This window comes from Sander lucioperca, chromosome 15 (assembly GCF_008315115.2).
Source record: "Sander lucioperca isolate FBNREF2018 chromosome 15, SLUC_FBN_1.2, whole genome shotgun sequence".
Taxonomy (NCBI): domain Eukaryota; kingdom Metazoa; phylum Chordata; class Actinopteri; order Perciformes; family Percidae; genus Sander; species Sander lucioperca.
In genome coordinates this window covers 28,945,886-28,969,872 of record NC_050187.1, presented here as the reverse complement: position 1 = coordinate 28,969,872, position 23,987 = coordinate 28,945,886, and the positions used below count along the sequence as shown (strand labels likewise).

At 40.9% G+C, this 23,987-nt stretch overlaps 1 protein-coding gene across 8 annotated transcripts in view; it reads left to right on the top strand.

Annotated features, from left to right (window-relative positions):
- The window catches only part of ehbp1 (EH domain binding protein 1), a 150,593-nt gene that overhangs the window by 89,625 nt on the left and 36,981 nt on the right, over nucleotides 1–23,987 (top strand). For 6 of the 8 annotated variants that reach the window (XM_035991985.1, XM_035991984.1, XM_035991983.1 and 3 more), the window contains 5 exons: nucleotides 10,480–10,630; nucleotides 14,177–14,473; nucleotides 17,136–17,293; nucleotides 21,784–21,922; nucleotides 22,574–22,674. In XM_035991985.1, the coding sequence (XP_035847878.1) occupies nucleotides 10,480–10,630; nucleotides 14,177–14,473; nucleotides 17,136–17,293; nucleotides 21,784–21,922; nucleotides 22,574–22,674 (846 nt within the window). The remainder of the gene's footprint in view (nucleotides 1–10,479; nucleotides 10,631–14,176; nucleotides 14,474–17,135; nucleotides 17,294–21,783; nucleotides 21,923–22,573; nucleotides 22,675–23,987) is intronic. The other 2 variants (XM_031315917.2, XM_031315918.2) reach the window with 2 other exon arrangements.

The window sequence follows — 23,987 nt, the reverse complement described above, 5'->3', positions numbered from 1 at the left end:
CCACACAATATTGACAACAGTTAGGTCTGTACAATTTGTTATTCATAATACCTACAGCTACAGTGACTGCCATCGTTATGAATGTAGCTTGATGCAAAACAATATGTTGGATACTTGTGTGTGTGTGTGTGTGTGTGTGTGTGTGTAGCCCTGTTCTCTTGACCTATGCTCTCCCTCCTGCCATCCCTAATTGTAGCCCACAGTGACTGGTTCTTTCATCTAAGGTCACAGGTTCAGCTTTCTCTCTTCCTCTCCCTCCCTGTCTTCTCAGTCACTTTCTCTCTCTCACTCTGTCTGTCTATTTTTTTCAACCTCATATTTTTTCTTTTTCTGCCTGTCCTTTGTCTTTCTCCACCACATCTCATCCTCCTGTTCTCTCCATCTTGTCTTGCTGTCTGTCCTACTCTCTGTGGTCTTTGATAATCAAGCAGTACTAATAGTGTTGTGCCCATCACTTCTCCTCCTCCTCCTCCTCCTCATAGGTGGCCTTCACAACATATGATTAGTCACTGTGCAGATGTCTTGTAATGTTGTAATGTCACCACACCCTACTCACACAGCAGCCAGATGGGTAATTAATGAGCTTTACTAAAAATATGTAGGACAAGGACATACTTCTCTGATTTTATCCTTATTGCAGTTGCCCAATTTTTGTTTGTCTTTCTTTTGCTCTTTTAGTCTTTCCCACTGTTATTATTATTTTAATAGTGTGTGTGTGTGTCTGTGTGTGTGTGTGTGTGTGTGTGTGTGTGTGTGTGTGTGTGTGTGTCTGTGTCTGTGTCTGTGTCTGTGTCTGTGTGTGTCTGTGTGTCTGTGTCTATTCGCTTCAGGTCTTCTCATCCATTAGCAGATGAGAACAGTAATTTCACACCGGCCTGGCCAGGCTAATTATCCACACTAGGTTTGGGAGAAGTGTGTTTGTGTGCATGTGGACATAGAAGTGTATGCTCTTGTGTGTGTTTCTTTGCAAAAATATGTGTGTACTGTGTGCAATTATATAGCACATGTGCACTTTTGCATTCTTTTAAGCACTTGCGTGTGTGTGTGTGTGTGTGTGTGGAGAGAGAGTGAGGGTGTGTGTGTGTGAGAGAGAGAGAGAGAGAGAGAGAGAGTGAGTGTGTGTGTGTGTGTGTGTGTGTGTGCTTGTGGTATGCGTTTGAGAGTGCACGCAAATGCCTTGGTGTTTTCCAGGTAAGAGAGTTTCCCTGCTCACTGACTCGTTGTGATTCCTATAATTGGGTCCCGTTTGATTTTTGCCGACCAGCACCCCAACCCCCTCCGTTGCCCCCTCTTCTCCTCCTTACAAGTGGAGGGGACTCCTGGGTCTCTGCTGTTGTGACCTGTGGGTGTTGTCATCTACTCCCATCTGTTGTCTGTCGTCTGATCCTGACTTGACTGCATTCATGTCCTAATTTTCGCCTCTCTCTTTTTCTTTCATTTATTTTTGTCACTGGTGGCCAAAATCAAAGACCTCTGGCTGAACCTCTGCATTCCTAAAGGTCCCTAAAAATGAAAAACACATTATGTCTGAGTTATTCTGATTGTACTGCATTTCATCCAAGTGATTATAACAAATGCGTCACAATGGTAACAGGCTACTCGTTACCTGACTGTTGGCCCGAATTGCTAAACGCTGGACAAGTAGAAAGGGGAACTTTTGAAAGGTAGCACATTCAGGCAGCCAACTTACTACAACAAAGAAACAGGAGTTAATATCAGTGTTGAGAGACTTAAAATAAAGAAATCTAATCTAACCTAATTCTGTAAGCATTTAAGAATCTTACAACTCCAGAATATAAATATTGTAATTGCAATCCATAATTGAGATGGCCACCAGTGAAGGGCTGTCTTTCAGCAAATACAAAAATGCCTCTGTCAAAAATGCAAATATGGCCTTGTGTGCTCTCCTTTTTTGTCCACATATTGTCCTTTCCTACCCTCCTCCTCCTCCTGTCCTCTCTCCTTTTCAACTTTCTCCCAGCAGTAATAGTTTTTCTCCAAGTCTCATTTTAATGCTGCTGCCGTCCCTTTCTTCTCCTAGCTCTCCCTTTTTTTCCTCTTCTCTTCTTCCTCTACCTTCAACCCCCCTCCTTTTCTCTTGCTCTCTCTCTTCTTTTTGAAGAATCTGCCCTTAATGGAACTAAATAGTTTGGTGGGCAGTTTCTTTGGACTGTGTGTGCGTGCGTGCGTGCGTGCGTTATAGTGTGCGGGTATGCTGAATTGGCTGGAGTGGAGATCAAAGCCAGTCTCTAAATTGTGTGTGTGTGTGTGTGTGTGTGTGTGTGTGTGTGTGTGTGTGTGTGTGTGTGTGTGTGTGTGTGTGTTTTAACGAGCAAGAGAAAGACAGCTCTCTCAATTGCATCACAAGAGCTGATCAAGCCATCAGAGAGGAAAGCTGTAACACACACACACTTGCATACCTCTTCTGAACACATGTACCTCTCTTTCTTTCTTTCTTTTGTCAAGTTATCACATGCCTCGTGTTCACATCTGAAGTGCAAGTGCCAAATGTTTTTCATGTCCACCCTGTAGCCAGGGTCTCTTTCTTTTTTTGTATTGATTAAATATAAAGGATGAAGTCCTCAGACGAGAGAATATTTAATGTTCAATGCAAATGAAATCACAGTAATCCCACAACTTTTCTAAGTTGCTAAAGAATTAACTTTAGTTTATATGGAAAATGTAATTTACTCTATCCATGTGTGTGTTTGTGACATAGAATTGAGCGTTGATTTGAAATTTGAAATGTGTTCACACGTGTGGGGTTTTTTTGTTGACTAAATAGACCCAAAACTTCACAGAGAAAGTCAGAAACCAAATGAACATGTGTGAACATTAGGAAAATTAGACACATTACAGATAAAAGAAGAAATCAGCTACAAAACATTTAAATGTCAATATCATTCAAATATCTTTCACTTCCAAATCCTGTTGACCCCTAGCAACTACCAGGACATGCATGCGGTCTAAAAGGATGCTGTTTACAAGTTGAAGCAGGTGGGGGGGGACCTTTGCCCCCGAACTGAACCTTTCCAGCAACCTTTCCAGGAAATCAGGGTCCTGGAAAGGTTGCTGGAAAAGTTCCTGCAGTCAAAAAGGGGCCAAGGTTAAATCACTGCAATTACACAAACAATTTCAAAATAACATATGTAATGCATATGTAACATTTGAAAAGGTCATATATGCATTTAAGCAAAACTGAACTCTAAATGTATCAGTCACTACTTTCAAAACAGATGGATCTGTCTTCAAAAGTAGCAAAAGTCCTCTGTATGATTCTGATGTTTTTGATGAACAATGTCAAAGTCTGCCTTTTCAAAAGGAAGTAAACTTATTTTGGAGTGAAGTCCACACACTGACTGCCCCTTTTTCCTTGTAAAGGATGTTGTGCAGTTACAGGTTACCCGTGTTTTTTTTGTCACCTTTTTTTGTCTCGGCCTCTTTCTAATTCTCCCTTTTCTCTCGCATTCTCTCCGCCTCTCTGTCTCTCTCTCACCAGTAATTATCCTGTCTATTTAAAGGGCAAAACCTTCCCATCTTACTCGCCTATCTGAGTCACGAGCTCCTCCGACTTTTGTGTAGTCTGTGTTTCACTCTACCTGTTCTACCTGTCCCACAGTACAAGTGCTCCTGTTAGGCAGACACACACACACACACACACACGCACGCACAAAGTGCTGAGAACAAATATGATGCCACGGATACACAGAACCTCGAACACACACAAACGTATTTGCTCAAGAAAATGTCAGCATGATTTTGCATACACACGCACCTCTGTACTGTGAATTTGTGATACACATTCAGCACATCAATATTTGTTTCATTCCTACAAATACAAACAATATTCTCTGTCAAATGCACTCCATTTGAAGTGTTTGGCACTCTGCCCTTTTACATTTGCACCCATGCGCTGCTGCAACAGTGTCAAAATAATATTATTTTTTTCCGTTTATTTTCATAGGGACAACTACATAGCATGGACCAATGCCATGGCTGTGAATAGCACATTTATTTAGGCCTTTTTTTTTCAAATACACACAGGATACTAAATAGGAAGACGCATACAATACACCATATAACACAAACATTGATACAATAAAAATAAAATAAAACAAATTAAAGAAAAGCACCTAATCATTTGTGACTTATCCCTTTTTATAAAAATTTTTTTTGAATAATCCCCTCATTAGTACAAGTACACATCATAAACGTATACAGGCGCACACACAGTCATAACCTCAAACCACAGCAACATGACACCTCTGACCGAAAAACACACACACAGTCTGACGTCCATTCAGACACACACACACACACACACACACACACACACAAAGACACACACACACACACACACACTTATATACACTGACACAGAGGTACACAGCCTGTACTTTCACACCACTTCCACACTGACATCTCAGAGATTTATATTTATATCCATATAATAACACACACACACACACACACACACAGGCCCGTATCATGGGCACGCACCCGTCGAATCATAATTAGGCCGTGTCCTGGTTCTTTGATAGTCATGTACAGTGGCTCTTCTTTAATTCTTTATCAAATGCATTGATCGCTGTGGGCCTCGCATGCCCATTGATCCGCGCACTCCGTCTGGAGCCAGCCGATAAGCCCCTCTCTCTCTCTCTCTCTCTCTCTCTCTCTCTCTCTCTCTCTCTCTCTCTCTCTCTCTCTCTTGCTCTGTTTCCAAAATTTGAGCAATAAGGGGTTTAGAAAGTAATAGATTACTAAATTTGGTACACGTGATATACAATCCACAAATATTTGAGTTGAATTGGAAGCCTCTGGTGGTTTTTAAACTGAAGACCACATTTCCCATAAACTCCATCGCTTCCTGCCACATAGAATATGTTGTTTGTTCATATCTCCCACCTTACCATCAATCATCTTTTCCAACCTGACCTGGGGTCACATTGTGGAGACCAGCAGAAGCCATGTGTTTTTATTTTATTTTTTAATTAGTAAATGAAATTGTTTAAAATACCAATGCTCTTCCAAAGATAATATTTCATATGTGTGAAATATGTTGTTAATGTTGAAATCAACTCTTGTCTCATTTAAAATAAAGTAAAATATAGTGATAAGTCGTTGTTCGAACTGCTTTGGTAAACAGGAAGCTAGTTTGGGATATTTAATTCTCTCATATATTTATTTACTTTCCTGGTAAGAATTTTCAGAAGGTAGACATATGGTATGGTTTTTAAAAAGCCAGTATATGTTTAAGTGTGTTCTTGTATTAGTAATAGTTACTAATATTAAAGTGCCCATATTATGAAAAAAAACACTTTTTCTGGGATTTGGGGTGTTATGTTGTGTCTCTGGTGCTTTCACACACATACAAACTTTGAAAAAAATCGGTTAAAAAAGATACGGTTTCTGAATGTGTCCTGCCTTCAGTCTCTGGGTGAGCTGTTCAAAATCGGCACGGCTTGTGACGTCACAAGCCGAAACGAGCAGGCTAACCGCAACCATTAGCTCGTAGCGTTAGCGTTAGCATGCTAACGCTATTGCTAACGCTAGCATGTTAACGCTAGCATGCTACCTCGTTCTCAATAGCAAAGCACTGCTACAACACACACAAGTTCACCATAATCTACAAAAGAACTACTTACATGTGCGCCCTCATTTAGAAGTCTCCCAGCTAATCCTGCCTTGTAACTGACCGAAGTTGTAGAAACAGCCTTTCTTTTACTGTCTATGGAGCTAGCTAGCTGACATGATCTACATCTAAGCTACTGGGCATGTGCAAGTGCAATCAAAGATAGTACAGAAGAAGAAGAAGAAGAGAGGTCTCACTCTGTAGCTAAAACAGAGACCAGCTGAAAAGAGGATCTGCAGCAGTGAGAGAGAGCGGTGCAGTACAACAAAAAGATGATGTTTTTTGAAAATTAAACCATGTAAACCTATTCTGGTACAACCTTAAAATACAATATGAACCTGAAAATGAGCATAATATGGCTGCTTTAAGAGTAAAATAAGTAAGGTCAATTCATTTATAGAGCACTTTATTAAAAATAACAAATATACATGGACGTGTAGTTGTGTACTGTCACGTGTGTTTGTTGTTGTGGTAGGATGGCTTTAAATTAGGTTCTACCTGCATCATGTCTGGATCATCATGCTGGCATTTGAAACAATGTTTTTGAGTGTGTGATTACACAGCTATGTGATTGGTTGGAAGTGTGTGTGTGTGTGTGTGTGTGTGTGTGTGTGTCTCTGGACAAGATAGAGACCTAAAGCACCTCTTGACTGTGAATTAGCCTGTCATGACAAATGTCTGGAACTGCATGACTGGCTGCCAGACTGGCTGGCTATCTGGGAGGTTGGCAAACCCTTTTAGATAGTGATTGTGTGTGTGTGTGTGTGTGTGTGTGTGTGTGTGTGTGTGTGTGTGGCATCACTCTGTGCCCACGCCAGGTCTCTGTATATGACCAGTGGTGCGTGCCCTCCCTCCCCCTTTCTCCTCGCCCAGAAAAGAGCAACCAAGGCGACAACCTGCTCCCCCTGCTCAAAGAGAGCTTCCAGAGCAGAGAGGGGTCCTCACCCGACGCCAAGCCCACAGAGGAGCCCTCTGTCTCAGCTTCGCACTCAAGCGTTTAGCCTCTCTTCCCCTGGAGGTTCTCAGCAGTCAATGGAAGACACAGTACACAATTGTTCTTGCTGTCGCCGTTTAAAAAAGAAAAGTCTCTTCTCCTCTTGAGTCTTCATTCTTGAAGCAATGCGACCCACTGACCACCAGCTGACAAGCTTTCTCTCCTCCTGGCTTTGATCACGTAACGACGCGGCTGGTTGGTTTGTGCGTTCTGCTTTTCTTTTTTTTTTCAAAGTTGTGTCCCCCATGGCTTTTACATCCGCTGGTTGTGGGTGTGCTGTGCTGCCAAAAAAAGGGATGCCTTTGTTTTTACGTATAATATCCATCGCCACTTTCCAAGATGGAAATAGTGAGCGTAGTCATCAATTTGTTTTAGCGTAATGTCCACTAGATGGCATTTCATCACCACTTGGTCAACAAGTCTCCCATATGAGCTAAAAAAAAATTCTGACATATCGTGTTCCGACAGAACAAAGTTGTAATTGGGATGTCAGTCTCGGTAACAGCTGGGCGACAGACATCAAATCTCAGTAGGTCCGAAAAAAAAGATGTCATTTTAAAGTACCTAAAATGCTGTATGGAAGTAATGTCCCTGTGGGCGCTGTCTCTGCATTCTGTCCAACTCTTTGCATTCACGGTTTATTACTTAGGTGTCTGAGCTTCTTGTGCACAAAGTGTTTTTTGTTTGATGATCAAAAACCAAATTAACATTTGTTCCGCCTCAAGTTATCATTTCAGTTCCTATAGTTGAATCTCTTATGCCTTTTATGATACATCTACAAAGGACACATATTCCAGTTTTAACAATTTTAAAATCACACACAAGTATATTTAGCTACAGAAAGATTTGATCCTAGATCATGTCACACATTGTCCTTTACACAACAAAAAGCCTCTCTCCCCTCCATTCCTCGTCTTTCCTTCCAAACACATTCTCATATTTTCTAATCAGTGGCTCTGTAGCTGACCGAGCTAGGCGCTAGTCAGATGCATTTTTCTATAGCGTTAATCCTAGCCTCTGGATAGGCAAAGTCAATTTCGTGTCCCCAAAATGGCCGTCAATAATAATGCAGCGGGATGTTTTGGAGTGTGTTGGGGCCCGAGCTGAACGTGTGTATATACATACAACACACAGGCACACTTAAATTGGTAGTTGTATCCATATCTGTAAAGTCCAGATTGGATATCAGAGCTAGTCCATAGCCGCAAGGCCATCAGTGACATTACTGGTTATCATATTGCATTTATAAAAGCAGGGAGACACCTGCACAGAAAACATAGTGAGGAAGAAGGAAGTGAGGATGGAAAGAAATATTGGAAGAAGACACAGCAAGCATAATATATCACTATATTATTGATTAAAACTAATCACAACTAGATCACCTGTAGAGACCAACATTGTATATAAAGTATTGGTTACCAATAATGTATATATAAAATGCTGTTCTCATATTTTAGCATTTTTATTGGATGTTAACGTTAGTCCAACAGCAAAATGAATCAAAGTAATCAATTTATTTGGCCTTCAAAGTTCTGTCAGCCACCTAAAATTGAGCCTTGGAGCTCTCTCTTTGTCGATGTCAAGCATGCCACAGGTAATCTAGTTGTGACGCTTGACTTTACCATTGAATGTCCAAGATTTAGTTGTTATAGCTTAGGTTGATTTTGTCTTTTTCTTATCGGTGTATTTGGTTTTGTCTGGTAAAGCACTTTGTAACTTGGGTTTTGAAAAGTGCTAAACAGAAAAAAAGTTTAAGGATACCAACTCCCATTTTCTTTCAGATAATAATTCCCTCCTTTGTTGCCTGGAATTGTGCTGAATGAGAGCTGGGAAAGAAGTGTTGTGATGCTTTGACACACAATACTTTTCTACAAGCAGTGTCAACATCCGTTTTCCTCTCGGTCCCCTCCACACTCTTTATCTTTCTGTCTGTCTCTCTCTCTCTTTATCAGTCTCTCTCTAAGGTGTGTTCCCTTCTCCCCGTGGGCACCCCCTTGGGCTCTCTCTCTCTCTCTCTCTCACACACACACACACACACACACACACACACACACACACACAGTGCATTAGGGTTGCTGTCATTTACAATATAGCCCCATTGTCCCAGCCTAACAATAGCTACAAATAAACAATTGACATGGAAATGGAGAGATGTAGCTCATTAGCAGGCGCTGCTTGTTTTGTTAATGGATAAATGGGCGGCTTCAATAGGCCAGCCCTAAAACCCCTGCCTCAATATGGAGAAGCCTGATTAACAGGAAACCACAGGGAGGGAGAACAGTGACAGAGAAATGCAGCTTCACTCTCCCTTGGGTCATATGTGGTTGTGTATGTTTGGGAGAAGGGGGAGCAAGGTGGAGTTTTAGAGTGTGTAGTTGTTTGTGCTTAGGTTGAGCCTTGTGAGACAAGTTTGTGCAAGATGGAGTTTGTGTGAGTTTGTGTGCCTCTTTACTTCTGTTGTTTTTGTCACAGAGGCTTAAATCATGCAGGCAGGATTCAAAACAATATTTTTCACCGTTGTCTCATCCAGAATTGACTTCTGCAGTGAATTTCTCTTTGGCTGCAACAACTTCAGTCAGTTAGAAATATCACGACTGAACAGCCTGAAAACTTTTTGGATCAGTATGCTCTCTTATAACGTAATCTGCCTTTTAGAGCAACTTTGAATTATGTTTTTTTTTTTATTTTTTTGTGTCCTTTATTTGTCTGTAAATGACAGTCTTATCAAAATGACCTGTCTTGGACATTTGTGTATTTATGCCTGGTTACCATATGTACTTAGGGCCTGCACATTGAGCGTATGCTTGTGTGTGCTTGGTTTGGTCGTCATCAGTTAAGTGTTTGTCAGTTGCCATCATCAAGGTTTTCCTGTTTGCTCTGTATGTGTGTGTGTGGTGTTCTGTGCTATCAGTAGGATCAGATTGGATCGGCCTGAAAATGGCATTTCTGCCATTACTCTGATGGTGACGGCTCAATACTGTATTTCTAGTGCCAAGCTATTGTGTGTGTGTGTGTGTGTGTTTATCTATATACTCCTATCACCATAATGCAATAAGATGTGTACATCCATTATGATAGCAGAACATCTTATGTATTTTGTAGTAGTTGGTGTGTCTGGGAAGGTTTGATTACGTTTTGTGTGTGTGTGTGTGTGTGTGTGTAAATGTGAGTATAGTGTGATATCTGTCTACAGTGTGCATTCATAAAGTAGTCATAATGCAATAACATGAGATTAATAATAACATTAAATTGTATAATCGTTAAGGATCTGGGCATATTTTAATGGATCGTTATCAATCCTTTCTTTACTGAACTTAATGGTTTTGTCCACCTCTACCTGCTAGTATTGCAGCGCTGCTCTCGTTATATGTCAATAAAACTCGACTGTTGTCTGGTTTGTCAGCTATCTGCCAGCCAATGTCTGTACTATGCCAAAGATTATTTATGAGGTAAAAGAAGCATCACTCTGTAACAACACTGTATTGGACTGAGTGTTTCTGGAGTTCCAACAACTCCAACAGAGTGATGTGTCTTCTCTCCAGCGGATCGCAACATGCCAGTTTCAGGAGTCATATTCTCCCTGTTTATCTTTCATTCATATGATATCAATCATTTAAGCTGATCAAGTTTATAATTTGGAATCAGGACCTTCAGTAACTTGTGAAAATGAAGGTTGGTCGAAGTTAGAAGGCTACAGCTGTTATTTCAATGTGTTAATATTTAATCAACCATTAAGATTGTACTAGGGATTTCATTCTTTATGGTTTATTCTCTGGACATTTACCTGTACCTGTACAAGACTAACTGAAATTCCTATGTTCATGTTTACTTATTTTTATATTTGTGTGTGCAGGAGCGGGATGCAGAGCGGCGGAGACAGCTGAGAGAGCGAGCCAGGCAGCTGATAGCTGAGGCTCGATCTGGAGTCAAGATGTCTGACATGAGCCTGCTGGATGCATCCAGCACTGAGAGAGGCAAGGCCAACAAGGCTAGCCCTGCTGGAGGTCAGCACACACCTAAACACACACACACACACACACACACACACACACACACACAGTAAACATAAACACATAAACTTTATGGACACAGCATTTTTATTAAAACTGTATTTATCCTCATGAAAGTACTTTTAGAGTTTAGTAAAAAGGCCTTATATTAACACATAAATTTGCTAACGATTGTAAATCTCACTAATTCTCATTAACAATAATACAGAAGAAAAGTCACACTGATGTTGACATACACTCACTTCATCCACACATGCTACGACTCACATTTCCATTATGCTCTCTAAAGGGGTTCTGCCTAATCCTCAGAGAAAAACAAAATGCCATTTGACAATGGCCACGGGTCTAAAATGCACCCTCCTCATATTCTGAACAGCAATTTACCCTGCGACTCCTCCCTCGTCTCGTTCGCCCAGTAATTGTTAATCAACACAACACATTGTGCGGCCAAATTATACTCAAAATACCAAACACTTCTAATAATGTCTTACAGGGGTAGCAAATGCTGCCATGTGCATTTCCCACTGCTTTCCATTTCCTTGAAATTGGGGTTATTATAATAATGACCATTATTAGGACTGTCTAGTCATTTGTTTCAGATTCCTCCACATTTCACCCATCTTTTGGTTGTTCTGTTCAGGTAGACCGGGTGCACTGCATGCAAATGAAAGGTGAGAGTGTAGAAGGTGATGAAGGGTTTAGAAAGCAATAGGAGTACTGTAATTGTGATCAAGGAGAAGAAGCGATGAGGCCTTTTGATATGAACAAATGGAGGGACTGCCGAACATTGAGACATGGCCTCTTGTCGTTTGAGAGAGGAGCGATGGATTTCGATTAATCTTTTGGTCATTAAAATGTATGAAAGAAGTGAAAAAAAGCCCACCCTCCAAACAAATCATCACAAGATGTCTTAAAATGTAACAGTGTTACAGTCAAAAATGCAAACATTCTCAGTTTACTTTATGATATACGATATGAAACGGAGAAAAGCAGAAAATCCGCACAATTCAGCAGCTGGAACCAGATAATGTTTTTCATTTTTGCTTAACAAATTACTCAAAGGTTTAATCAATTATCAAAATTGCTATTTTTTTCAAATCAACTAATTGATTAATCACCTAATTGTTGCAGCTCTGGTGACAGGATTATATATAGACAGAAAGGAAGAAGGAAAAGTAGGAAGGTTAGAAGAAACAGTGGCCGGAGAGTGGCGGTGGGTTCCTGGGATGAGCAGACCAATCAAAAGCATACGGTTATATGCTTTTGATTGGTTTGCTCAACAAGAAGTGAGATCAGCGACTTGTTAGTAGGGCTGAAACGATTCCTCGAGAAACTCGAATAATTCGATTACTAAAAATCCTCGATGCCAAATGATTTGCCTCAAAGCTTCGTTTAATCAGTGTTACCAACGTTATATCACTCGCGCTGTTTCCGCACGGATGATTATTACTGTCGCACACACCGGGCTGACGCTGCTGGCAACACAAGCCATGACAGCGCAGATTACAAAATGAAGAAAGAACGTAAATAGTGAGGGACTAAGAGAAGAGACAGGCTGGAGAAAACAACAGAAAGTGTCCAAAGTTTGGAATCAGTTCAAACGTAATTAAAACAAAAACTCTGTACAGTGTGTCTACTGCGAAATCAAACTAGCTTACCACAATAATAGCACGACGTCAATGCTTCAGCATCTCAACAGAAAACATAGAGTCTAACTTAATCATCCATTCCACGAAGCAGACCCGACAAAAGTAAATCGTATGGACGATGAAACTACACCAAACGCAACAGCTACCAAAAACAAAGACAAGAAAATACGTGGTGACCACAACTTGATCTAAAGAGCCGACTTGTTGACTATCCCTTTGGAAAAACAGCCGATTGTTGTGCACCATTTTCTCTCACTCTCTCTCTTCACGGAGAAACAGCTGATCAACAATCTACTAGCATAAGGGTAGCTGTGTAGCATTGTAATCAAATATATAAATGAAAATAGGATGGTAATGGTAATGTTTATGTATGTTTAATGTATGCCTTAGTTTTAGGTTGTTATTGCATTTCAGAAAATGTTTTCTTTAAAAACCATTTAATATGGCCTATAATAATGTTTAGTTTTTTGAGAGATGATATTGTAAGCAATGTAGGTAATAAAAATGTTGCTTTTTCTGAAAATTAAACCAAACTATTATTGCTCTTCAATTAAACAAAAGTATTTCTTATTCGATTAATCGATGGAATAATCAGTAGAATACTCAATTACTAAAATAAGCGATAGCTGCAGCCCTACTTGTTAGGTAAAACAACAGAAGAAAGACAGTGAGGCAGAGGAAGGGTAGAACTTGATTTATTTGCTCTTTCAGCTTTTCTGAATTGGACTAATTGTTGATCTCATTAAAAATGGAGTTGGAGGAAAGAACGAAACAAGAGAAGAGGAGGAGGAGGCGGTGAGGAGACGAGAGAAATGCTGTTGGCTGTGATACACAAGGCCTGCCGAGCAGAACGGCTAATCCTAGCCCTCGCTCTCGCTCTCTCTCTCTCTCTCTCTCTCTCTCTCTCTCTCTCTTCCTCCCTCTTTCCCCTCAACACCATTCACGGTCCTTTAATGCAGCTCATGCTGCCGCCTCCAAGTGTCTGCCCGCAAAGAAACTTTCCAAACTCCATCACCATGGCCTCCCATTAATTAGGCCCCAGCCAGCCACGCAGGAACAGCACTTGCAAGTACGCTTCGCATCGCAGCTAGCAAATTAGAAAAGGAAAAAAAAACAAACAGGAAATGCTGTTTTTTTTTTTTTTTTTATTCCCTCTCTTTCTCTCTTTGTTCTCGGCCTCTACCCACCAGTAGTAAATAGCAGAGGAGGGAGCTTGCCATGTCAGACACTGTTTACTGATTGTTTTGTTTTAATCCATGGTGGGTTATCCATGCAGCTAGAGCTGCTCAGGTTTCCATTAGAATTTCTTCCAACATGTTTTTTTTTTCTTTTGTTTCTAATGTGGGGACACTGTTGTTTCTATTGAGCCCCTCGGGAGACTTAATGGAATATGTGCTTTCATGTTTTTGTGGTTTTTGTTTGCCCTACGTCTTTTATCTGGAACAGGAAAGGCAGGCAACAGATCTTTGAATGAGGGGAATTCAACAGAGGTCTCGGTTTCACTTTGTGTGTCAGATATGTGTGCGCTGGTGCACATGAACCCATTGACAGACAGACACCAATCAGTCAAATTCCCTTCTTGTCTCTCAGGTAGAGTCTATTTGAGTGTCATCATCCCATCAAGTGTACTGGAATTCTTAAGGGGAGAAGACATGTTATGGTGGATTATACGTTTAAGACAAGTACTATTGAATCGGGTCACTTAACATGTACTTTAACCACAGATTACTGTTTTTACACAAACTAACCAAGATTCTTTTTCTGCACTCCTCTCTGGCTTCATTTTGGCCTTTTCATGCTTTTAACACCTGTCCTTTTACTTCTCCTCTCTTTTTCTTCCCTGTCTCCCTGATCCACTCCCTTTTATATTTCCTCGCCTCCTTACCCACAGATGTTTTGGATGGAGTGAGAGGTCATCATGAGGATGATGATGTTGATGGTGAAGGGGGTGAGGATGAGGAAGAGGGGAGGGCTGAGGAAGAGCAGGTCCATTTTGGTGGTGGTGGTGATGATGATGATGATGATGATGATGATGATGATGATGATGATGATGATGATACTGTTGCTGCCACATCTGCATCTGCGCTGGTTACTAACCCACTGCCACTGGAGGCCCCTTGTCCAGCCACCTCCAGCACCCACGTACCACTGGAGCTTACTAACCCCGGCTCTGAGCTAACTTCTCTGGGTAAAATCACTGGCTGAAGCTGTGTGGGGCTGCATGGTTCACTGTCTTGTTTGTACATTTTTCTAACTAACTCCTTTACCGGCATGGACCTTCTTTGTGTTTTTCCAACATATTCAGGGGTCAGTTCTCATATACTGTACATACCCTAAAGTAAACTGCCCCCGTCAAAATTTGAACAGGCTGGCAGCAGTCTGATCTAAACTTACCCACTCACTTATTCACTTTTTTACTTACACTCACACTTAAGCTTATTTTGCAACTCACTTAAGTGCATGCCGTCTATCTTTCAGTGCTTTGTCATGACTTATCCACTATTTACTTGCCCCTCTGACTCCTGCATCCCATTGGCTCCTTACTCATTAGTTCTTCATGCAGGAGGAACTAACTTACATTATACTGTGCTGCCATATTGCTGTTTTTTTGTATTTTCTTTCATTAGAAACTTCTTTAAGTAGTAATTAATAAACTCTAAAAAGTGCTCCCTAGACAAAAATAAAATGATATCTTCAGTAAAGCATTTGCTCAAATCTTCAGAGGTAAACTAATTACTTTGTTTCGTAATTTAATTTATTTTATTTGCTTCCTCAATATCCTGCCGATGTGAGATAGGTGAGAGTACAGTGAAGGACCACAGGAAACAAACATGAAGACAGACAAATGCTTCATCCAGCTTTGAAGTGCAGTATCGCTGCATTTGTTTTTCTTTTAACCGTTTGTGTGTTTCTCTTTTTTGGTTCTTTGTTGGTGCAAATATTTATGTAGTCTTGAAAGAAATGGATGGTGGTAATTGTAACACTAAAGTAGCTGATACCACACTTCATCCTGTAAATGTTTCTCTCCTAAATGTTCAGTTTTTGTCATCACTTTCCTCCATCCCAGGTCATTCCATGTCCTTGTGTTTGTGACAAAGTTCAAGAGTCTATGTTGGGCATCTCTATGTGCGTGTGTGTGCGTGCGTGCGTGCGTGTGTGTGTGTGTGTGTGTGTGTGTGTGTGTGTGTGACGGAGGGAGGTGAAACATGAAACGGTTGCCCTCCTGTTCTTTCATCTTCTTCAGTGCAGTGGTTTGGCCTTGCAGGGAAGCTGTGGTTACCATTCCCTGGAAAATAAAGCTGGAACTGGAAGGCAGAGAGAGAATGACTGGGGGAGCAGGGAGGAAAGGACGAGGAGAATGAATAGAGAGAACAAGTTAGGGATGAATAGAGTTAAAGGGAGGGAGGAGGTAAGGTTTGAAAGATGAAGGGAGTTAGCAACCGAATTGCAAGTTAGTTTTGGAGAAAATTAATGTAAAGGAGAAGACTATTTCAGCATTAATGTGAAAACATTTTTGGCTCGTAAAAGTTGATAATCAGATCTTATTTGGAGAGAGTCTTGACCTTAATACAACAAGAAATTAATATTTTGTGCAAAGTTGGTTATGGTTCAAACACAAAATCATATGGTAGTAAATGTTGATTTGAATACAGAAAATAAAGATGTCATTGCAAACTGAAAAGGTGAATATACTCAGTTGCCAGGCTATTAGTTACACCTAACTAAAACTAATGAAGTCTAATATAACAGCCCTGGAATAAACTCTACTTTAAGGAAGATTATAATGTTCATGTTTTGCTTAAGCAGTTTTAGAGAGGTGTTTAACTTTACGGTCAAGATTCAAGATTAACTTTATTGTCCCACATCGTGGGAAATTTGTCTTGGGCACTTAACCCATGCTGCAGCCATAGTAAACACAAACAAACACAGATAGCATGTACAAACACCATATATTGTACAATACCATACAACAGACTGTACTATGGTCCTGATGGTGTATAAAACCCAACATTGTGTCATGCAATGCATTAGTTAAACATTACTCAAAATAAATTAATAAAAACAAAACAAATGAGTATCAGTGTAGAGATCACAAGTACAACAATTACAAATCTCCATCGTCATGCAGGCCCGTTCTGCCTTTTACTTGCGGCTATTTAGAAGCATAATAGACACTGGGATAAATGAGTTTTTGAAACGGTTAAGTCTGCAGCGAGGAACTTTAAACCTCCATTTTGGAGAGTGTAGTTTGTGGTGTCTTTTAAATATTTCTTTCACCCAATTTCTATCGATGGGGATAGACTAAATATTAAAAAACTAGAAGAGAAAGAAAGTATGAGCTAACAAACACTTGAAAATGAGGCATGCTCCCTCTGCCTGTCTTTCTCTGGTTTTCTTTTTCCCTCCATCTTGCCCTGTGGTTACCATGGTGATAGTCCCATCAATGTACACTCAGTACCTCAGCATCTCTCTGCAGTACAAACAGGACTTAAGGCTCCCTAGTCTGTCCAGATCTCTCTTTCTCACACATCATCCCTTCCCACTCATGTGTTTGTGTGTATATGTTCCTTATCAATGGCTGTGTGTGTGTGTGTGTGTGTGTGTGTGTGTGCAAACTAAGTTGTCTCCCCTTTCCCGTCTTAACTGAATGTTGTAGTTTGTGTGTACCGTATGTGACATGTAGTGCTTTAGTTCACTTCAAATGTCATGATAGTCATGTAGTTTTGTTTTGTTCACTTTTCTGCTTTGTTTATGCTTCATTGTATTGCACTTGTTTGTACTCATTCTCTCTCTCTCTCTCTCTCTATCTCTATCTCTCTCTCTCTCTCTCTCTCTCTCTCTCTCTCCAGGTACAAACAGTAAGCATGTGGATCTGAAGCTGAAGAAGCTGGTGGAGGTCAGCCCAAGAAGAATCACCTCCCCTTCATCCCCATCCTCCACCTCCTCCTCCTCATCCTTACCCACTACCTCCTCCACCTCACCAGTGAGCCCTACAGAAGGACTGGAGGTACACACATACTCATCTGAAAACACCCACTGTGTATCTTTATTTTCTTTCTCTGCACCTCTCTTTCCTTTTATCTCTGTCCCTCTCTCTCTCTCTATTTTTTCTCTCTCCCCTCTTCTCTCCACACCATCAAAGGGTCAGTCCAATCAATCAGGTCCGATTGACCCTGGTTGTCAGCCGGCTGACCCTGTGTACACATCAGTCGGTGGGCCACTTCATGTAAGACCATAGCTTATCCCTCTCGTGTCCATATGAGTCTGTCTAAAGCCACCAGACACACACACTGGCATCATAATGCTCTACATAACATGTAGCAGTTCCCTTCTATTGACTATGACCTTTTCAGACGTGTGTGTGTGTGTGTGTGTGTGTGTGTGTGTGTGTGTGTGTGTGTGTGTGTGTGTGTGTGTGTGAATAAGTGGAGAAGGGGGGTTGTTGTTGCTGCATGTGTCTGTCTTCTGATGTGAATATTGAGTCAACAACAAGTAGTCGGCCAGCCTTAACATCTGTTTAATTGATTTTGAATGTCAAGTGAAATGAGGTGTGTGTGCGTGTGTGTGTGTGTGTGTGTGTGTGTGTGTGTGTGTGTGTGTGTGTGTCAGTACAAGTGAAACACTCTGTGCTTATGGCGACACAGGGTGTCTTTGATCGTTGATTCACATAAACACCCTCTTGTGTTCAAAGCCTGAAAGGCTAAGTCCCTTATGGCCAAAAGAGTGCGTATGTGTGACCATGTTACTACTTGACCCTCACAGAAGTAAAATCGCCATTTGGTTGACACCTATCTAAAACACCTTAGCCAAAAGTGCGTGCATTTAGTGCCTTGTTCTGCCTGATTTGATCCTTGAATCACAACAGTGAAATATAAACTTCCCCTGAGTCAGTGGTCATCAGCATCTTACATGTTAACCACATCGCCATTACAGTATGAATGTGTGTGGGTATGTGTGGGGGGAACATTAGGCACATGCTCTCAAGATGACGGCCCTTTATAAATGCATTACATTTAACAGCTATTTTTGAAGACGTTACCTGGCTATCTCAACAGAATTTAATTGAAATTTGTAACAATCCTTGAGTGAGAACTAAATAGTTTGTTACTGCTGCAATTGTTTGAGTTTAAAATAATATCAAAAGATTAGTGAGCTTGTGAACTACAGTCTAACTAATTATAACCGTCTGGTTATGAATATGTATGGTTTGCACGGGAACAAAAAAATCATGATTAGCTGTTGAGTAGCTGTTTAGGATTAAAGGTGCAACAGGTAAAATGTTTTGTGAAATTTATCATGAAATAGTCGTAATATATCAGGTGTTTGATTGGGTTGTTAAACAATACCAACAACTCTAAGGAAACATAGGTGCTGAATCTTCTAGTATCAAAAAATTATTATTATTATTATTATTATTTTTACAAATGCGCACATGTACATAAAAATGTTTGTGTATGTGCAGTTGTATGATTTCTGTCTTGTCCCAGGAGGATTGTGCATCCCAAAAGTCCTTCAGGCGGGTTGGAACGACCAGCAGGAACATCACAGGCGCGCGCGCGCGCACACACACACACACACACACACACACTCCCTCTCATTAGTGATTGTGTGTATGCGCAGCCTCGGTAGCCCACGATAAGGGCATGCGACGCTCAGCAGACTGCATCGTTAGTCACGCAGCCCCCTGCATTCACAGACTCACACACACCAAAAGCACTGAATCCCCACCACTGCCACAGCGATGATAGCAGCGATAAGAGATAGAAAGAAAGAGAGTAAAAAGGGAGAGACACCCCCAATATCTGCTTGTCCCAGAGTGTAAAAGGGAGGCAGAGGGGTAGCCAAGTGGGCAGGTGCTCTCTCTGTGTGTGTGTGTGTGTGTGTGTGTGTGTGTGTGTGTGTGTGTGTGTGTGTGTGTGTGTGTGTGTGTGTGTGTGTGTGTGTGTGTGTGTGTGTGTGTGTGTGTGGTTTTGGTCATTATCATATTGGTGTGTTTATGTGTGTGTGGTTGTAATGTGGCAGCAGTTTAACTTTCAAGCAGTGCTGTTTAACCTCTGGTTGTAGTCCACTGAACATGTCAGATTCACAACTGTTAAACAATATCTAATAATTGGGTAGACGGCCTCAGTGTCCTAATCAGTCTCCCCAGGGATTTACTCTTTTGCTAAATCAACAGTTCACCAGCCAGCACACTAAAATGTATAAAAAAAACAAGTCCTTATCCTGAAAATATGACAGTAACAGCAACATTAATCCAATAAATCCTTTGACATCCAATTATTAGTGTTTGTTATACTTTTCCAGCAAACAAATGTATGAAATATTCATAAAATCAGTCACTTGATGGACTTGATGTCCGTAGCAACTCATGCTACTGTGAAGACTTTGTTGAGTGGGTGGCTGGAATGGAAATCAAACTCTGTTTTTCGCTCTACCTATGTGACCTAAAGTACACACTATTTACTTTATATTCCTTTAATGAAAGGCATCTATGTATGTAATTTGACATTTTGAATTAATACACTGCCACACCACCACACCATTGATTGCTTAATCACTATGAAATGATTGCTTTTTGAGTGCCGCCATCCCGGAGCACCCAATTCACTCAGTAACCTAAACCTGTAACGATAAGTTGGATATCACAGTGAAGAAGAGATGTTTATGTGAAAATATTCGCAGAAAGAAGATTTCTTTTTTGCCACTTCTGCCCCAGCAATCTCTGAGAGACAGAAACTTTGAGAGACATCACATTACATATTTGTATATTTCTTTTCTTTACAAAGTGTCACTTTGGACTGTTAAATATTTGAAGTTGCAGTCTTAACGTTAATGGAAACCAAACCTTAATTTGGCACTGAATACATTTTTGGGATTGTCACTTTTCATTGGAAGATGTAGAGATTCAAGTGAAAACATTCAGACTAAGAGAAGGCTTTTATCTGCCAGTGTTTTGTCTTTGTCGCTTTTCCTGCAATCAGTAATTTAAATGCTCTTCTGCATTAGGGTTGCACACAAACAGTAGCACTTTCACACATCCAAGCTCTGGAGTTATATTTTAAAATGTTTAATTGGGCATTTTGTATATACCACTTCATAAATAAATTTGCTTCCATTTGACTTGACATAAGGTTTTAAGAGGCTGGTAGAAGCTGACAGACTAATAGTCAAAACAAAGTGAGAACAGACTAATTGCTGACATTGTCAATAATCTGAAGCTAAACTAACAACTCCCCATCTACAGTTTGTTCCCCGCCCACACTGTCTCTATTAGTTTTCACACCCTGCTTGACTATCTCCCTCCGTCTCAAGCAGTGGAACATGTTTGCCCTAATTGTTGACTTTATTACACGTTTCGCCATCTTATTAACGTTACCACAACATCAATTTTAGCCGGAGTCGGTTTCTTTTCCACTCGGCTTGGCATATTTGGAGGCCTGGTAATAAAGCATTTCTGCACAACGTTTTTGATAGTGGAAGAAGCGAGCGTGTAGCTTTTTAACACATGTTCACTTTGAAAACAATAGCATTTTTTTGCATTTTGCATAATCTGAATATATTTTCTGGCTCAGGGTTTTGTTGAAAGTCAAGTTAATTGCCTGCTTTTTGTCTCTCTCATGAGTGAGAGAGAGAATGAAAGTGTGTGTGTGTGTGTGTGTGTGTGTGTGTGTGTGTGTGTGTGTGTGTGTGTGTGTGTGTGTGTGTGTGTGGAGAGGTTTTGAAGCAAGCCACAATGTAGCTAACATATCAACTTCTACCAGATTTAGCTCATGGGCTGTCAGTAAGTGTGTTTGCGAACTCGTGTTTCCAGGTGCACTAATGGAGTGCGTGTGTTTTTTTTGGTCACAATAATCACAGAGCAGCTGTGAAATCCTGAAACGACTGCCTAATAAAAGCCTGAGAGCAGATCCAAGTGGCTGGTAGAGGCTGACAAAATAATAGACAACATGTGAAGTGGCAGCAGACTAATCGCTGACATTGTTTTTTAACAAGTTTAACAAACTCCTTCCATTTACGTGTGGGTTTTTTTACTGTTCATTTTCTTTTAATCTTTTTATAACAGCCATTATTTGGAGTTGAACTCTCTATGTGCAAGTTCTTGAAGTTGCATGTGATCATTAGTTGCTTTCACCCACCTCTCCACATCTCTAAAATCTACATGTCGAGAAAAAACTAAACACATCATCTGTGGCAGGAGAACTAAAATGTCATGGCTGTACATGTACATTCTTTTCTCTCTTACATCGCAGTTAGATTTATTTATGGCACCCTTTGTTATTTTATATCATGATTTGACAGTGTGCTACCTTGTTGCATATTATCCTAACTCTCTTATGTGTTAGGGTTAGATATTAGAGCAACACCAGAATACTGTAGCCTCAACTTCAGTTTAATTACAAGTAACCACTTTTAAATGCACTCCATTATAGTCCTGTGACGTAGCATCAACAGTAAGCAATACTTACTGTTATACCACATTTTCTTTGTGTTTGACAGAATAACGCTGAGGAATTGCGAGCAGAGCGGCTGCGCAGAGCGACAGAGAGGTTGCGTAGCCCAGTAGTCTTCAACAAGGATTCTGCAGTCAGGAAAACACAGCTGAAGTCCTTCAGCCAGTATGTGGAGAGCCGACCAGGTGGGGGACAATGCAACACAAATGCTCACACACACACTCACACACACACACACACACACACACACACACACACACTGCATACAGCATTTACCCAGGGAGGTATGTTTGCACACAGCAACACTTGACTCACATACATCCAATTCACACCTGAGATTCATAAGAGTGATAGCGGCAGTGTAAGCCTTGTGATTACAATTCTTAATTTGTGCCGTCAGACACCGCCTACCAAGAGTCTGGGTCTGTCCGAGGTTTCTTCCTAACAAAAAAAAGGGAGTTTTTCCTTGCCACTGTCGCAATAGCTACTGCTAATGCTTGCTCTTGAGGCAACCACTGTAATAATTGGGGCTTCGTAAAGTACAGAGTTTGGTCTAGACCTACTCTATCTGTAAAGTGTCTCGAGATAACTCTTGTTATGATTTGATACTATAAATAAAATTGAATTGAATTGAATTGAATTAATTTATTTTTGGTCCAGAAGGGCACTACAGCCTCACCGACTCCACTAACCACCTGGCACTTTAAGCATGTTAAACAACATCTATATGCTATGATATATCAATAACACGACTAAAATAAATCTCTCAAGTTCTTATGTGTATCTCATTGTATGTACTTTCTTTTCCCCCCTTTCACACTCCTTCATCCCACCAGAGGTGAAGAGGCAGAAGTCTGTTCCTGAGGATCTGAAGAAGGCTGAGGAGGATAGAGGTTCACCGACGGACCTTGATATTCGCAGACCATTTGAAGAGGAGGTTTGTTATTTTCTTTCTCTTAAATCATACTTATGTTTTTGCAGAGGGTTTTAATGACATGCCTTGAACTTCATCCCACCTGCAAAAACTAACAGGAAAGGCAGAAAAAATGTAAAAATCCATACCATGAAAATACAAACAGCCCGAAAACAAGCTATGAGTTAGTACTGTGATAAGTGACTACCCTTGATTCTGCTTCTGGTCATGGCCACCAGCTTTATTTTGGTCTACTTTTCCTACAGCTGTTGCTTTATGAAGCTTTTTTTGGTGAGTTTAGCAAATAGGGGAGTTAAAGATTGGGAGTTAGGCGGTAGGATATATCCCTAAATTGCTCCTACTTGGCTTTTATTTATTTCCTGTTAGTCAGCTTTCGTTCTGTCTATCCTCTCTTGTCTTAGATAAATCTATCACTGAGCTCTTCTGCTTAGATTTCCCTTCTCTGCTTCACCTTGTCCACCTCTGATCCTCACAGACACTTTCCCTCATCTCTTTCTCACAGACACCCAAGTATTGATCTAACAGCCATTTTAATTATAACAATTGTAGATATCAGCTGCCATTTAGAGGTGTGTGTGTGTGTGTGTGTGTGTGTGTGTGTGTGTGTGTGTGTGTGTGTGTGTGTGTGTGTCTACAAAGACGTTGTGGGCCTATGTGTCCTTCAAGTGTGTGTACACACACACTTACACTCTATTCAGCCTGTGTTTGAACTTGTGTATAAAAGTGCTATTATTTCAATGAGTGTGTATGCGAGTGTGTGTGCCACTGGAGACCATGGGGTGAATCTCTCTTTGCAAGCAGCCTCTCCTACCCTCGACCCTGCACCCTCCACCAGAGTCACACACACACACACACACACACACACACACACACACACACCCTCCCTCCTCCCAGTGCCTGGGCCCCAGGGTTAATGGGTGTTCAACCTTTCCATTATCCCGATCAGCCAAGAATTACCTGCTGAATGATGTTTGCATTAATATAATATATATGGTAATTTCCCTCCTCTTAATTACGGCTGGGCCGAGCGCGGCAAGGGGAGTGGGCTGATCATGTGTAAAATTGATTTGCCAAGGAAAAATATGGTGATAAAGCGAGAGCGCGCAAGGAGGAGGAGGGAGGGGAAAGAGGAGGCTGCTGGGAATCAACACACACACATACACAAATCCCACGTGCGCAAAGGCACACACTCACACACTGGGAAGAGTACAGGAAAAAGTGCTGGTCTGGGTGGAATGAAAAAAAAAAAAAACTTTCTCTCTCTCCTGCTCACTAGTTCTCCTTCCCATTAAGAAAAATGAAGTGCATCAGCAATA